At 33.6% G+C, this 18,098-nt stretch overlaps 1 protein-coding gene across 2 annotated transcripts in view; it reads left to right on the top strand.

Annotated features, from left to right (window-relative positions):
* Positions 1–18,098, top strand: part of SLC49A4 (solute carrier family 49 member 4) — a 66,823-nt gene that overhangs the window by 45,212 nt on the left and 3,513 nt on the right. Inside the window, exons 7-8 of one of the 2 annotated variants that reach the window (XM_016159367.2) lie at positions 1,968–2,095; positions 13,800–13,982. In XM_016159367.2, coding sequence (XP_016014853.2) covers positions 1,968–2,095; positions 13,800–13,982 — 311 coding nt within the window. Of the gene's footprint in view, positions 1–1,967; positions 2,096–8,860; positions 9,537–13,799; positions 13,983–18,098 lie in introns of those variants that run through there. The other variant, XM_016159368.2, reaches the window with a different exon arrangement.

Below are 18,098 nucleotides of genomic sequence, written 5' to 3'. Positions count from 1 at the left end.
GAAATACAGTAACTTATCACATTTATTAAGAATCATATCTAACTTTTCTAATTAAATGTCCAAGCCAATTAGAGTGAGTCATCATTTACCAAATTCTATTTGAGCACCAAATAGGTCAGAGGGAACCATTATATATCATAAATGACATCTCACATTCTCCTTTCTCTTTTTTTTTCTATAAACCCTTAGTTTTAACCATATAGAAATAGAACCAGAGGGAGAAATTCGAATGAGGACATTTGTGTTTTTAATTTGTTGAAATGTACTGCCCTTACTCAGAGATCTGAAATCAATTACAAGTATCTCCTAGGCCTAAAATAAAATTTTTAATTATATTAATAATTCCATTTTGGGGATCCTTAGAATAGAACCTCCTTATAAACATAAATGCTTTGGGTAATTTTTTTTTTTTTTTTGTAGTTATGCTTCTAAAGGTCACTACTAAATGTACCACTTTTGTCCTAACAGTATACTTTGATGGTACTAGCCCATTTGAGAAGGCTAGGTCTCCAAAAATAGCAGACCACAGTGGTCAGTTTATTCTTTGGTGATCTGGCCCTGTGAAACTTTCTCGCTGTTCAACCTCATTCAACACTGATTGCACCAGAAAATTCTTTTATTCTCTCATACCTGGTCATCGGCCTATCTGACACGTAAGTTCAGGCAGCATACCAAAATATAAATCAGAAAAGTGATTGGTGACCTTGGAATTAAAACAAAGTGTTTAGATTTTCTCGAGGGATGTTTCTGTCAAGCTGTGGAGCTAAGAATTTTCTGACAATGAACTAACTAACTTTCGTAGTTGAGAACAAACCTGTCCTTGGGCAAAGGTGCATTCATTTTTCTCACCAAAAGATGGCAGCAGCTCTCACAGAAAGTCATTGAGTCTCGGTAACACAAACATGATTAATCATATCACATCAAATAAATACAAAACAAAAGATAGTATTGAAAGTGTTAAGAAGAATAGTCACAGAATTATAATAGAAATTAAAATCAATTTTTAAAAACTTCAGAGAGAAAACATGGTAAATGTCATATGGGATCTGTTTTTTTTACAATAGGAACAATTCTAAAGGACAGAATAAGTTGTGTGTAGAGGATTATGCCGATATAATCAACCATTAATCAGTAGATGAGGAATAGCAATTGACAAATGAAAGTTTTTGGTTATAACTAAATGATAAATATCTCTACCAGATTACTTTTAGTTTCGTGTTAATTCAGGGGAAAAAAAAAAAAAAAAAAACTAGGGATTTTAGGAATTTAAAATGCACTGAAACAGTAGTCACAGCTTTGAGGAATAGTATCCACTCTTCCGGAGCTATATTCTTGGTCTTATGAAGCTTACAATCTGATAAGGAAGACAAAAAATAAACAATTGCAAAAACTGGAGAAATTCCAATAGAGGTAAGTGCTATGAAGAAAATAAGAGTATGGAGGTGGAATGGGGAGGCTTTCTTCGGTGAGCAGGGCTGTTCAATTGGAGCATAGTAAGGCAAAGGGAGAGTGGAGACAGATTCTGCAGGACCCCAAAAACTCTAGTGTATGCATTTGCATTTGTTCTTTGAGTTTGAATCTTGGGAGTGCCATCTTTGCAGGTTTATGTCAACAAGTTAACCTATTTTCTAAAACTAGAACAATATGTACTCATTATTGGATGTTTGGAAATTATAGAAAAACATAAAGTAAAAGTAGCATTTAAAAACTTAGAATCCATCCTAGAAGTTATAGATCCTGAACAGAGATCATGTTTTATGTTTTGTAAGAGGAAAAAGAACATTTATCACAAAGTAATATTTATCACACACATACAAAATGTATCAGTTAAAAAACTTTAAAAACTTTCTTTTAAAAGTAAATATGGAAATTTCTTCAAGAAATTATCATTAAATGAAAGTATGTCATTGATTTAAGCTGCATTTTAAAAATTCAGTTAGAATTAATAGAACATTGTTTCTTTTCAGGTTTGCAGATTTTATCAGGGGTATGCTGAAACTAATTCTTCTCCTCCTGTTTTCTGGGGCTACACTATCATCTACGTGGTTCACCCTAACCTGTTTGAACAGCATCACACATCTGCCTTTAACCACAGGTGAACATAGACTTTTGAATTTTGAAAAAATATTTTCAGTTCACAGAAGTATGTGTACTGTAACAGTAGGACTTTTTCTTCCTTTCTATAAGCAGTTGTTAAATATACTAACGAGTCTTCCTTGTTCAGCCATCAAACTATCATTCCATCTAAAAAGAGCTCAAGAAATAACTAAAAATATTTTCATTGGTATTTTACATATGAAAAGAAGTATAATCTTTAACCTAAGCTTATATAGCATGAAAAAGCTTACATTCTTTTAACATTCATATCAGAGCATAATACAAAGATTTTTATCTTCTTTATAGCTATTACGTCATTATGAAACAGTAAGGAAGATGAATAAAGGCAAAAGCTATGATGTTTAAAGTACCCTCTAGTACAATTTTTGAACTAGCACCTATAGGTTTATTTTACTTTTAGTCTTAATTACATAATCAAAACAAAACAAAATTTATTAGAAATACCTATTGGAAGTATATTAGAGGCAGTTTACTTAGCCATTCAGTTGAACTGAAACCTTTATAGCTGTTGTTTTTATTGTTATTAGTATCATTTTGGGGTCTATATTAATTTTTTATGACTGCTGTAACAAGTTACCACAAAGGTAGAGTGATTTAAGACAACGAGATTTTATTATCTTACATTTCTGTAAATTAGAAGGCCAACTTGGATTTCACTAGGCTAAAATCAAAGTGTGGGCAGTCTCTGGAGAAGAATCCATTTCCTTGCCTTTTCTGTCATCTAGAGGCATCCCACATTCCTTGGCTTGTAGCTTTCTTCCTCCATCTTTACAGCCAAAAATAGCCTGTCAAGTCCTTCCCGCACTACATCATCTGTGCCTTTCTACTAAGGTCGCATTTTCCTCTGAACTCTCACCTTCTGCCCTCTCTTTTACTTTTAAGGATCCGAGTGATTACATTGAGATCATCCAGATAACCTAGGATAATCTTCCTTTTTAAAAAAAATAATAATAATTTTTTTTATTATGGTGACATTTGTTAACGAAATCCAGTAAGTTTCAGGTATACAATTCAACAGTAAGGCATATATATATTGCATTGTGTGTTCACTCCCCATAGTTAGATTCCTTTCTGTCACTACCTATTTGACCCCTTTTACCCCCTCTAACTTCCCCATTCTCCCTCTCCCACCCCTTCCCCCTCTGGTAACCACTAACTAGTCTATTGTCCATGTCCATGAGTCTCTGTTTTTTGTCCTATTTGTTTGTTGCTTTTAGATTTATATCCCACATACTATCATACCTTTTTCTGTCTGGCTTAATTGACTTAGCATGATTATCTCAAGGTCCATCCATATTGTCCCAAAGTGAGCTGATTAGTAACCTTAATTCCATTGGTAGCCTTAATCCTTTTAGCCATGTGAAGTAACATATTCATGGGTTCCAAGGATTAGGACGTGAATATCTTTCGGGGCAGGGTGGGAGTAGGGAACCATTATTCTGCCTACCACAAGGATTCTTGTAAAATTACTATGACAGATTATTTACTAAACCGAAAGAGTTCTGTTATTTTTTTTCTTTATTTTAACAAAAAAATTGTTTAAAATGCATGTGATGTGCCTCTTTGTTCGAGAGGGACACCTTCCAAGGCCTCCAGTGGTACCTGTAAGTGTGGGGAGTATCAAATCCTATATTCACTATGTTTTATCCTATACACACATACCTTTTCACATAAAGGAAGCACTTTACAGCTTCTCTTCAGCATATTTGAATTGACAGCATCACTACTCTTATGCCTTGGGGCCATTATTAAGTAAAATAAGGGCTACTTGCACACAAGTAATGCAATATCATGAGTTAATCTAATAACTGAGAAGGCTACTAAGTGACTAATGGATGGGTAGCAAGTACAACCAGATATGCTGGATAAAGAGGTGATTCACATCCCAGGGGGGGTCCAATCAGGAAGTTATGTAACAATGTGAGATTTCATCACATTACACAGAAAGGTGTGCAATTTAAAACTTACCAATTGTTTATATCTGGAATTTTTCATTCAATATTTTCAGACTGCAATTGACCTCAAATAACTGAAAACACAGAAAGCAAAACTTCAGATAAGGGGGACTACTGTGTTTTTTATTTCATTTGCACCCACCTTTTGGATTATGTGTTTAACTGTAGGATTATTTGTTGTAAAGGTAGAGTGCAGGATTATAGGATTATTTGCTATAACAAGCACTTGTATGGTTAGGAGTAAACAAGTCTGAAAGAAGGCCGAATACCCAGTGGCGTATATGTTCCATAGGACTCCATGAGAGGAGGGTTCCTTTTATCTACAGATAATTAAGGAATACTGCACATTCCAATTTGGACTTCTGCACTGTGTACTAAAAGGACCAGCAGTTTATACAGCAGAGACATCAAATCTTTCCAAGATACCCATTTTTGGGGGAGTATCTACTACTTTCATGGTATTAATAGGGCAAGAGGACAAGACTGCCCCATCCCCATGATTATCAAGTTGCTCCAAGCCAGCCGCCCTGCAATGCCACAGCAAACTCACAAGAGCAACACAGGTTTATTTTATATTTCCAAAGGAAATGGATATTCCACATCTGTCAGATACTGTGCAAATCTCTGACTCAACAGAGTTCCCTCTTTCAGTATTAGATCCTGCTTTTTGATAACATCCTATCTTGACAAAGTTAGTTTTTCTGCAGTTGCTGTGATATCAAAAGCAAATACCACACAGAAAATCAGTGTAGAACAGGAAACGAGGGTGGTGATGTCAATCTGATTTCAAGATTTGAGAAGCTGTGCAGTGCCCATCAGATATGCTTCCCATTAGTAAGTACTCGTGGTGATTTAAGAATAAAATAAAAATACGTTACTTTCCATGCATTGGTATTATTTTTTAAATAGCTACTAAATTGTTAGGACATGTATATTTATTAAATTGTTTGGACCTAACTGTGTAATTAACAGAATTATTAGCTATTTATTTTGGCTTTGGGCCCCATGAAAAAATTACTGAAACACTAAAGGTGCTGAGAAGGAAGGTCTGGAAGCCTCTGCTCTGTGCCATCCTGCTGGGAATTCTCCTCTGAAAGGTTTATTGCTTTTCCTGTAAAGCCCTGTTGTCCAGAGTAATAATTTTTGGACAACGTGTACTTTCATACACTAATAGTCCTACATTAGGATTTTGAGAAATTTGGAAAGTGTTCTGGGCCAGAATTTTTTTTTATTTTATTCTGGTATAATTTCATCATTTAGCAGTTGTACAACATTCTGGTGGAACAGTTATAGTTTACAACTCTTCTCATTCGTGACATTGTACTCAGATTTTTTTTGTGATACTGTATGTCAAGCATGCATCTGTTAGATTTTACAAGAACATTGTCATGAGTACCTAATGAACAGATTTCTTTCCCTTAAGTGTAGAATATTCATTATAAGAGAGTACATTCATTAAATTTTATGCATTTTCTACTTAACATAAAATTAGCAGTTTTGTCTCTGGATGGAGGCACTGGGAATAAATTTAATTTTTTACCACCTTTTTTGTCTGAGATTTGTACAATGAACATGTTTAATTTTAGAATCAGAGAAAAAGTATATATTTGAAAACAATACATCTTTTTAAATCTTAAAAGAAAAGTGATACAATTGACCCTGGTCAAGACTATTTTTTCAGTCCGTCCTTAAAGACCATTATGTTGGACAGAAAGGAAAGCAGAATTCTAAATTAGATCAAAGCCAGAATCAAAAGGTTGAGTTCGATGTGGCCATCTTAAAAACTACTTAATTATAAATTCTATTGTTGTTTTCAATTGCAAGTCAGTTTTTGAATATCACTTAGATACTCCTGAAAGATTCATTTTTAATATTTTATGTATTTATGTTTTATAAATATACTAGGTTGAGGACTAGATTTGTTCACATTTCTTCTCTTAATTATAATATTTTTTTTTCTCCTTCCCGATATCACTTAAGTAGTTACTTGAGTATATGTTTAATCTCCCCTACCAGTCTGAAAATCTGGAGCATGGACTTGTGCCTTATAAATTCTGACCTCAGTTCCTACCCCAGTACATGTCGCAAGCCCTGAGTAACTAATGAATGAGTAAATGAATGAATGAAATATACATTATTTCCATTTTGAACCTCAGTAGATATGACTTATTGCCAATAATAGCAATTATGGCCAGTCTTGTTATTCAGCATTAGCTGTAGGATGGCAAAAGGGCACATTTTAATGGAACAGTAGAGAATTTGAATAAATCTGTCACAGATACTCTTACTGTCTTTATAAAAATATGACCTAATTCCTTTTAAGTAAAAGGAACTTACTACAAAATCTAATTATAGACAGATCTAGACCTTTAGGCTGGTATTTAAAGTCAGTAATGGCAAGTTCGTTTTTTTTTTTTTTAACCAGTCATTTTTTTTTAATCAGGAAAATATCTAGTTATTCTCATTTCTAGCAAACTTAGTATTTCTATTACTGTTTTTTATATATCAGAAGACTCTACATGAAAAGTGTTTGAAAATATATGCATTAATTATAACCATTGACGTGATAAAAAGCTAATTTTGTTCAACCCACGTGTTATAAGTGCTACTACTACCAAGACCTTCTATTGCAATCTTTCTGTAGTCCACTGATCTTGATATTATTGTTGCCATCTCTACAGAAGAAAACTGGGTCATTCCATTCTTTGTTAAACCACACCGTTTGATATATGTACTTACATACATCTTCTTGGAGGCTGTCAACAGTATGCTTTTATTCCCTTAGGGAAACTCAATATTTAAAATTCTATTTTAAGCTTCTTAATTGAAGTATCTACAGTAGGACAAATAAATAAACCTGTGACTAGATAATATGAGCTTCAAAATCTTGAAGCTTATGCTGTGAACAAAATTATGAAAATATATTATTCACCTTATTCGAGAACTAGATGTCTAGCCCTGTTTGCCACAACTCATACGGCGATTTTTCACAAAACAGATGAATGTGTTGAAATGGCTTTTTGAAAAATGTTAGCACTTTGGTGATGAGTTTGCTGAAACAATATAAATTGAGTGTTTAACAGAAGTTGCCTTGGGAGAGGTTCTTCATCTAAATCAAGTTACTAGGATGCCATGATGGTAAGGATAATTAGCTAGCTACAAACCCCTCAAGAGCAATAGCTGACTACAAACTGACTTCAAGTGATGTTTGAAGAAAGAAAACATATTTGGTTGTATTGAAAGGCCTGTAAGAGTAACCCTTTTAATATATTTTAATATATCCTCTTAATATATAATCCTCTTCATGTATTTTACATTTATTAAAATAATTATGTCCCATTTTGATAGCATGCAAAGAAATAAAAACATACACTTGTCCAAAAATGAGGGGTAAATGGGGAAATTGAGAAAAATATGATGAACATGATTAAAGAAATACACATGATTAAGGAAATGAGAGATTTTAAGTGTTAAGGAAAGGTTAGGAGTGACTTAATTATTTTAAATTTTATGAACTAAAAGTTACTGTTACTCATGTTCATGATTGTCTGATCAAGAATGAAAAAATAGAACAAATTAAAAGCAGAGAATAGGTTTGTGAAAAACCTTAAATGTAAGAGTCATGAAATGCTCAAAGGCCTATTGAGGAAGATCATACTGTTTATCAGTGTGATTTTCAAGAAGATATGTCTTCACGCAGAATCTGTGTTTCTTGAAGGTAGAGGGCTTGACCAGGTGATCAGTCAGTGTTCCATGATTTAATAGTACACTGCCTGCTTCAGAACCATAAGTGATTCTTTAGGACCTTGAAAGTTACTGATAAACCTATACCTACGCTATCTAATTTCACAACCAGTCTCTACTCTGGGCCTACAATTACAAAGGATTATTAGTTGTGCTTCATTTCTGCAAGATAATTACTTTGCCTTCCAGCTCTCAGAGATTCTAAACATAACTGCCAACCTTTATAGGACTAAGCTATGCCAGCAAAGAGGCTAAACAAGGGACACCACAGATTAATAACACAAAGAAAGAAAATCATCATCATTAGTGAATATTGCAGCACAATATGCCCCCATCCTCTTTTGGAACCGCAGTTTCATGCACTGCATATTTTAATTAGTGGTAGATCACGAAGCCACAGCAGTCATTTTTAGAAAGAAAATGTGAGGCTGAGGAGAGAGGCACAGCTCAGTGATATAGAAATGTATATCGCTGTGTGTGTGTACAAATGTATGTTTTCTGTCTATCATTCAACATGCCCAAAACCTATGAAAAAGCTAGTAGGTAGCATTGTAAATATTTATTCTTTCTCTTCATGCATGTCTCTTTATTTCCAAAGGGAGTATTTTCACTTGCACTGTCAAGTTTAGGTTGTAAGAAATATTTTTAATTAAGGTCTAATTCCCTGTTAACTTTTTTAACTTTATCATAAAATAAATATTTGGTCAGTATGCACAAGAATAAAAGCTTATCCAATAAAATGTATTAATGTTATAAACCTACTTTTAGGGAAATTTCTGACTTTGATCTTTAAAATAATTCAAAATAAAAATTTATTGTTCTTTTATAATCCCTATTGATAACACTTCTTAATAAAACTGTAAACAAATTCTTTATTATTCTTATCTACCTAGAAGCACCTGTAAGATTTTTGTTTTTAACATCCTAGTTAAGCTCTCCTATCTGCACGTCTTCAAATTTGTTTTGATCTACTTAAATGAACCTTGGTTATCATCTGATATAACTTATCATTCAATAAATGCATCTCTTCCATTACAATCCAGACATATGTACATCTGACTGCAACTTGAATACCTCTCAAAAAAGGGAACACATTACCAGTCCATCGTTAGTGAGCTCCGGATTTGGGGAAATTCTTTTCTCCTATTGAGATAACGGATTTGAAACAACACAGCTTCCACAGAGCAAATCAGCTCCACTGACAGCCCTCAAAACATTTGAAGAAATTTGTCATGTCTAGCCTTGGCCTTTGAACATCCCCGAGTTCGTATAACTTTTTCTCATTGGACATGGATTCCACACCACTGACCAGCATAGTCGTTGTCTTCTAAGCCTACCATAGCTTGTCATTGTCCTTCTCAGACTGTTACTAGAATTTAGCACACTTTTCCTGCTTCTCTCAGCACCCAGTATTGTGAGGCCCTTGTTTCTAATGTTTAGACATAGCTTTTTCTAGGAAAATGGTGTATAATTATCTTCTTAACACTGTGCATATAAATGGCTGCTGAGCAAATAGGCATCTATCATGTTCGTTTAGATTAGGAGAGATTTGAGGATAGAATATGTCCTATTCCAGCAAAGCAGCTTACATATAATAGGCTCCTGATAAATGGTTTTGAAAAGACTCAAGCTAAAGTTTTCCCTTTTATACAGCTAACCATTAATTTTTTGGACCCATTTTATATTTATCATGATTAAAGTTCATCTCTTTCTTCGTAACCTTTTGGTGCTTTATTTTTGATTTTGTCATCTGTCTTATGTGCAATCACTTCCAGCTTTGTGCTGAATACAGATTTGGGAAGCATGCCTGTTATGTCAATACCACTGAAAAAAAGAAATACCAAGCCTCACTATTTTTTTTCCAGTCTGACACAGTGGCTTCGTAGAAAATATGCTAGGTTCTGTAGGCCTTAATTATATTATTAACACTGCTGACTCATATTATTTCTAAATAAATTGTTTTGACTTGCAGAACTTTGGTCAGTTAATCTGTAAAATACCTTACCTATCTCAAAGAGTTGGTAGGATGATCAAATATGCTAATATATTTAAAAGCATTTTCAAAAAATGTTTTTAAAATTATATAAATCCAAGATTAGAAATTATTATTGTTATTGATGACATCTGGAAACTCTCATTAAATGTTTAGTGGAAATAGTTCCTATTCTTACCTGAAATCTTGTGATTTGTTTTATAACTGCTAATCATTAAGATTTGAACATTCTGGTTAACAAAAATGTATTCATACATAGTTTTATTTCCCTAAAGTTTAGTAATTTGGTTTATTATATGCTGCAGGGATTTGGGGAGCAGTACTTGCAGGGTTATGATCTAATACATGTTCTTGAAACACATCCATTATAATTGTATTTTGTGCTACACAGGACTGAGTGTTTTTTGCTATTTAAATTATGGGCCTGTGAATTTTATTAGCTTCTTTGGAGGAATTCTACATCAGCATTGTGTTTGTTCTGCTAAATTACCTTGACTTTTTAATTGAAAGGCAGTTTGTTATAATTTTAGTATCAGTACTCTAGAAAGTCATGGAAATATTTAATGATCATGTAGTTTGAACCCTCTCTGACAAGCAGGAAATTATCTTGTCTGCCTGACTTTTAATAGATGACATTCACCCACTGGATCTGCCAAACCAGTATATAAAGACACTGTATCAGACTCTAAACTGAAAACTCAAATGAAAGTCAAATCCAGACTCTTAATAATCAGTTTCTACTTTATGCATGCCCCAGAACACTGGGGAGGAATATATTACATCAGTCCTGACACAACCACCTTTCCAGTTCTGAATGTGAAGATCTTAATTTAACCCTTTCTTGTGTAAATTATTTTGAGTCTTTAGTTTCTGCAATAAACACTGATTTCAGCTTATCCATTCAGTGTAAAACAATTTCTTGGTCATCATTTTTATAGTAATACAAGAAGCAAACATCAAGAGTAAGAGAATTAAATGAAAATACTCACTTTTTGATTATTGGTCTCAAGTTATTCATCACAACCTATTTATCCTATGTCTAGTAGGAATTCTAATAAATGAAGTGGGGATGTTTATGTCAATGATCCTGCACGAGGCCTGGTTATGTGACTCCCCTGATTATGTGTAGACATCGTGTCTATGGGTCAACTCACCCCATGATAACCATTTCTGAGTCAGTGAGCTAACAAACTTTCATGAATCAGCTACCAATTCATTATTTCATTACCAACAAAATTTCTCTCTTTTTTTTTGTTAAATAGTTAAGATATATACATAATGAAAAAAGTCAAATTCAAATAGTAGATGAAAGGTATACAATGAGAAATGTCCACCCTCCTGTGGCCCCCAGTTTCCCTCTCTAGAGGCAACCCCGAATGTCAGTTTCTTGAGCATATGCCCAAATAATTCTATACATTTACAAATGTGTGTATATCCTTTTTAAAAATATAGCATACTTTTCTACATCTTTTTTACTTACATATCTTAGATGTCATTAGTATCAGCACATACAGAGCTACTTCATTTTTAATGGTTACATAATATGCCTTTGTTTCAATGTTTGATAAAGTTTTAAACAACCAACCCCCTACTGGTGGACATTTAGCTTATTTTTAATCTTTTCGTACTACAAACTATTGCATTTTGTGTTTTTTATATAATTGTACCTGCACAGCTGTAGGATAAATTCCTATAACTGGAATTTCTGGCTCAAACGACAAGTGTATTATTTATTTTGATAGGCATTTTCAGACTACCACCAGAATTTGAATTTTAGTTCCATCAACAGAGTTTAATGACAATAGAAATTTTATCTTTCCAGTGATAAAGGTTTTCTGTTCCTTCCCCAGAATTTAGATACCTAGGAAACCAAAATCAGAAGATTTGTAATGAGCATGAAATGAAGCCATAGGAAATTTGTAATAAGCATGAAATGAACATGAAATTTGCATGGCCATGTAGGAGTTTTCAGAGAGGGCCTCTGCTTCCCCCCACCCTCTTCTCTCTGTATATCATACTTGATAAAAATCAATAAAATCAAATCTGTCTTTTCAAGACTTTGATAGTCCTCTTTCAGTATGTCCTCTTCATTATATTATCATTCTTTTATAACTTGCAATTATTTTATTGTATGACAATTATTATTCATTTTCGGGTATTACATTTTGATTTGTCTGATTACAAATTACATGTGAGAAATATGTGTTGAAGGATTATTTCCAAACATAGATCCTAAAAAAAATGGTAATTCCATCACTGGTTTGTGAATTCTTACTTAAAAGTAGCACTTTCTGGTCCTTAACAGTTTGCTTTTCCCTGTCATTTATTTCAGTGTTGTCTTGTTTTTAATTCCTGGGCTCATCTGTGTTTGGGTCAATAGCCATTTCTGCTCTGATTATCAACTGACCAATAAATTATTATAAAGTGTTTTGTAGGTAGAATATTCTATGAAAGCTACCAGTGATATTCTATCCCTACATTTCCTAATGGACCACTAATTAGTCATGTGTTAAATAGATGTGTTGATTGATTTACATGATCTACATCTAGCAAAAATACAATGAGCATCAGGTGTTGGATTTTGTTCTGTTTTTAAGACTCTCTTGAAAATTACTTCATGTTTTAAACAGTATTTATTGTAAGTATCAGATGCTTTCCATTTAATTCTGTAGATAATTTGGTCACTGGTTCAGCCAGCAATATGTTCTTTATTCACTGTCATCCTTGTATTCTCTATTTTAATATGTGTCTTCTATTCAAAGAAAGAGTAATCACCAGCCATTTATGTTTTTAGAATGTACTAAATATTTTTTAATCCTGAAAGACCAGTATAATTGGAAGAGAAAGTAAGAGTAGAGGTAAATTGGAAGAATTCTATTAGAAAACAGTGGATACTATTTGTTTGCCCTTTCAACAGTGTCATGGACTGTCGATTATTGTAATCAATTATGATAAATTCTATGAATAATACATAACAGATTTAGGGTAACTCCCTCATTTCCTGCATTTCCTGTACAGAAAATGTTTTCTTAACAAATGTTTTTATTAAAAATGTTTTCCTGGTAACCTTAAGCTTAGAATAAATTTTACTCATCATTAGGGTATGATATACTTATCAGTCTATAGAAGGTACGTTTTAGATTTCTAAATGAGATATTGGTTTTTCCTCATTAATTCTGTTTTCACCTTTAAATTAAAATTAATGAAAGTTTGTATGCAGACAGTAAAATTATTTGGAGTTGGGTGCATTTCTCTAAACATTCTTCTAAGAATAAGAAGAATATCCTTATTCAAAAATTTTACTGTAGAGTATGGCTAAATAGGCTTTTTATTGGCTAATCAGGGATCCTAACCACTATTAATTAAGTATTTCTGGGTGAAAATTTTTTCTGTGTTCCAAAAAGTTAGAAATTTAAAAAAAAAAATTGATACAAAACTCATTCCAAAATTGAGAACTAATTTTATTTTAAGTGTTCCTCCAGAAATTACATACTGAATAATTCTTATTTTGTGCTCGAGGGCTATTACTAACCAGTCTCTTTAAATATGTAATGTTCAGTAACATTTAATGTTTCTTACATTTAATCTTAGAATTTAAGTTCTCTTTAAAATTATAAAATAAGTCTAGATTTCTAATTAAGTTGCTATATTTTATCTATCCTTCTATTTGCCAGGAGTGTGACTAAGAGGGAAGAATCCTTTTAATTATATTATTATAGTAAAATTATTTCTTTGCTTTGGAATAATCCACCAAAAAGATAAAGCACATAAACTGGTAATCATCCAGCAACAAAATCTTTTCCTCTCTACTCCACAAACCTGAACAAAGAGCTGACAGACGTATGCTGCTTTGTCAAATTTTATCAACTGCCATTGAAAAAAGATGAAATTACAGAGTCAATACTTATAAAAGAGAAGACCCAGAAGATCTATCTGATATGACTCACTGCTGCTACTGAAAAACTAAAATGTTTGTGTTTTTATTTTAGTGACATTGTATGCCTCCTGTATTCTCCTGGGAGTGTTCTTGAATAGCAGTATACCTATATTTTTTGAGCTTTTCGTGGAAACTGTCTACCCAGTTCCAGAAGGGATTACTTGTGGAGTTGTCACTTTTTTAAGTAATATGTTCATGGGAGTACTTTTATTTTTTCTCACATTTTATCACACAGGTAAGAAATCTGACTTTTTGTTTACTACCTAAATGTGTTATGAGAGAGTTTGTGGCCCTGCTGTACAGAGAATTTATGTGGAGAATTCTCAGTAAGGCAAAGTACTTTATTTAAGCTTTCACATGCCAATAAATGAAAGTACCTTCAGTTGTTTTATTTTTAAATGCATCCTAGCTTCATTTAATGCACCCTCACCCCCTAGAATTTCTGATTCAATAAACTTATTTTTTAAAAGCTCCCCAGGTGATTCTAATATGCAGGTTTTCATTGAGAACCACTGGCATATTGATTTTTTTAAAAAATATGTACAATCTACTTTCTTAACTATGGTATAGATTAATGTTAAGGGAACATAGTTTAAAGCCTTAGGAATGAATGAGAGGTCACCTAAAAAATGTATAGAGTGTATAGAACAGCACTGTCCAATGGAACTTTTTATGATAATGGAAGTGTTCTTTATCTGTCCAATACTGGCCACTTGAAGCTAGTGCAGCTAAGGAACTGGGTTTTTTATTTTATTTCACTTTAATTAATTTAAGTTTACATTTAAATAGCTACATGTGGTCAGTGCAGGTATAGAGTGAAAGGAAGGTTGAAGTTAGAACCCACGGGTACACTTTGAAGAAAAGGGAGATCTTTCACAAAAGAAGGGATGGGGTCTTAAACCCAAGTGGAAGAGTTCACCATGGACACAAGGAGATAGGAGAGAAGGCAGAGTCAGCGGACACAGAGGCAGGGATACCTTTGCTAGGCAGTTCTTTTTTTTTATTTTTGTAGTGGAATGGCTTCTCTTTTTTTTTTTTTTTCACTCATTCTTATCTTTTTTTTAGATTTTATTTTTTCATTTTTTTTTTTTTCTCCCTCTCTGGTAACCACTAGTCCATTGTCTGGGCAGTTCTTGATGGCACCACCTTTTTATTTAGAAGCCAGTTCATTTTTTAAGAGTTGGTGGGAAGAAAATCGAGAAAGAGCTTAAGGAGAGAATGAAACTTTAAAATAACCTTTGAAGGTGTGAGAGGGGCACTGTCGGGACAGCTGGGAGGTTGCTAGGCATGTGGAAGGCAAGCCTGTTTGGTGTTGGGGTCCATGGCTTTACAGTGACTCCATTTTGCAGCTGTTTGATTTTCTCCAATAGTCTCTCTTCTCTGATCCAAATTCTGTCTTACTATTTCAGAAAATTTGGGCATAATCATCTAGGGTTTTTTTGCATGTTAAAATAAGAATTTATACTTGTGATTCTTGAATGTAAAGTTTTTATTAACTTCTCCTTGGTTTATATCCCATTTTGTGCCCTCATCTTAAACAATCTAATATTATTACTTTTGTTTCCCCTGGTTACTGTTCTCCTAACTACACATCAAAGGTCAATAAATTTGGATAATTTGTACATGGAAGAATCTAATTTATATGATTCAAATGTAAGAAATGCTCTAAAATGTAATGCTCCAAGAGTAACCTCCTTGGCTGGGAAATAAATATTTAAAACTTTCGACCTTGATGAAACAGAATCCGCCCTGAATTTTAGACAACTTTTGGCATAGCACTGTCATCTAACAGCAAAAAGCATCCAAATGCTATATTTATCCCTTACTATAATTAACAACAAACCAGGTTGTTTCTGTCAATCAGTAATACAGATAAAGTACATGTTAGCTTTGCTAAACTTGATGTGAGTTTGGTTTATCATATGAAAGACAGTGATATTAGTGATATTAAATGAAGCCAGACCACTCTTTACTGTCTTTTCATCAGGGAAGATGCCATCACCAGGTGTTGGACTAAGGTCTTTGCTTACGGTGAGTTTTTTGAGCAGAATTGCCCAACAATCGTTATATATGAGCCTTAATCCACTTCAGTTATGTCACAGTTGCAATTTAGAGGCTCAGTGCCTCTCTTTTGCTTGGTAAAGTATCAGAGATGGCTGTGTTGCCCCTTCAGGTGATAGAAACAATTTTCTAGCTCATAGGCACAGGTTTGCTAAGTGATCCCTGCAGCCTAGTAGAGTGTGGTTTTTTCCTGTCTACTGGAAATAGTTTTGTCCTCCCAGTATTTAAAGGCAATAGATGACAGATAATGTTATCCCCAATGAACCTCTTGCATGTGGTCTCTAGAATATCACACGTATTTACTGATCAGTTTAGAGCCCAGTGCAGTCCTAGATCCAGTGGCAGCTTTCGACTTGTTCAAAAGAGCCTGGCATCTGGCATGAATTAACCGGAACTCACAGCAGTCAGTGCTCATTTCTCATTTTGCAGATATAGAGTGACCAGATACAAGCAGATATTTTTGTTTCTTTGGCATAGGTGGCAGAAGAAACACTTAGCACTATTTCTGATACTTCCTGTCTCACTGACTATAATCAAGGATTTATGTAGCTGAGGGGAAAAAGCTTCCCTCTTTTTGGTTGTTTTCTGATCACATGTTCTTATATGTGTCTGTATAGATGTTAAAGGTTTCTGCCCAAACTCCATGAATATTGTGAAAAATGAAATTTTAGATAATAGTTCATTTTAATTTAACAAGGTGATTTTCAGGAAAAAAAAACTCAAGACGTTTTGACATTTTAGAGAGTTAATGAGAAGATATATGGGAAAGAGCCTACCCCAGGGCATAACTGGCACTCACCAAATGTTTATTTTCTTTTCTCCTTAATAATTAGCTGGTTGGTATTAAGAATTTAAATATCTAGATTTATATTTTAAAGAAATACTTTTATATGTTTATGTGTGAGTGTGTCTAATGAATACACACAAATATACTGGGCATCCCTCTAAGGCTAACATTACTAGAACTATGAAAACAGTGTTGCGTTTCTTTCGTGTATGATGAATCAATGTTGCCCCAAAGTCCTATAGCCAAAGTCCACATGTCTCATATCTGAGGTACGATGGTACCTAAATTGCAAATCAGAAAATTCCGCAAAATTATTTCCTAAAAATAATCTTTAGTTCCACAGCCTAGTACCCTATACATTTTTTTATGATAAATTGATTTCCTTCCATTAAAGCCAGTGCTCAAATGTCATAATTTAGTCATTTTAAAACTTGAAAAACTCAGAGGATAAGTTATATGTCATAATTCAACTATTACTTAATGATTGGAAGGCCTGATTTTTAATCATTATTAAGGGCTGTGGTTTTTTTAGGTCACTTCTCAAAGAAATACTAACCTTCCTGTCTAAAGTTTTTATTTCCCCACAATGTGCTATCTAGTGGGTGATTGTGTCAGAGACAGTTTTTCAGGGCTGTACAGACTAACCTCAACATAATCACATTAGATTGGCTTGCCTAGCAAGAAAGGCTCCAGTGGTGATTTCCTTGCAGATTATGGCCATCACCATCATTGATAGCGAATGTCACACAGGACTCTATACCAATGCCACTGGCTTTTTTGGAGCCCTGGGTCCCATGTCCTGTTTTGATTCTGCTCTGGGTACTTGGAACAGTATCAGAAGTTTCTTAGATGTCTGACTTGAGTTTTTCATGATCACTTTCAGAAGAAATTATTACTTGCTCCCTAATATAAGCATATTTGCACAACGGAGTTGCTTCCTGTGTTTGCTTTGAGAACCTCAGTGAGTTATTTCAGACAGAAGAGTGGTTTTACTCAAATAATTTCACACATGAAACCAATTTGGGAATGCTGATTTATTTTTATATGCTTTGAAATGTATTCTAATGTTCTCTTTTATAGTTTGTAACTTATTTTGAAGTTTGTATTATCTGGGGTTTTTGTTTTTCTAGAAGGTTTGCAGCACGTTTTGGCTAAAATCATTAGTTTTTTTTTTTTTTTTTTTTTTTTTTTTTTTTTTTTTTTATCTCAGTCCTTTTATTTTGAAGTAGCTAACCATGGATTTGAGGCAACATTGTGACTTAAGAGATTGAGATGGCTGGCTGAGGTGGGAGGCAGGTTTAACAGATGTGGACCACTGAGAAGTAATTTTACCTGTGAAATCATGTCAGCTGGCTCCTCTTAAGTGAAAATGGAAACATTTGTTAAATCATAATAATTCTGGTTAAAGCACCAAAGAAATTAGAAGTTTAGTTCTGGTGGGGTGGTATCTGGAACCAGATAAGTACTTAAAGGTGATAGAAACCGAAAGCATGGCATCAAAAG

The sequence above is a fragment of the Rousettus aegyptiacus genome, unplaced genomic scaffold (genome assembly GCF_014176215.1).
Source record: "Rousettus aegyptiacus isolate mRouAeg1 unplaced genomic scaffold, mRouAeg1.p scaffold_m13_p_4, whole genome shotgun sequence".
Taxonomy (NCBI): Eukaryota; Metazoa; Chordata; class Mammalia; order Chiroptera; family Pteropodidae; genus Rousettus; species Rousettus aegyptiacus.
This window is presented reverse-complemented; position numbering and strand designations above follow the sequence as displayed.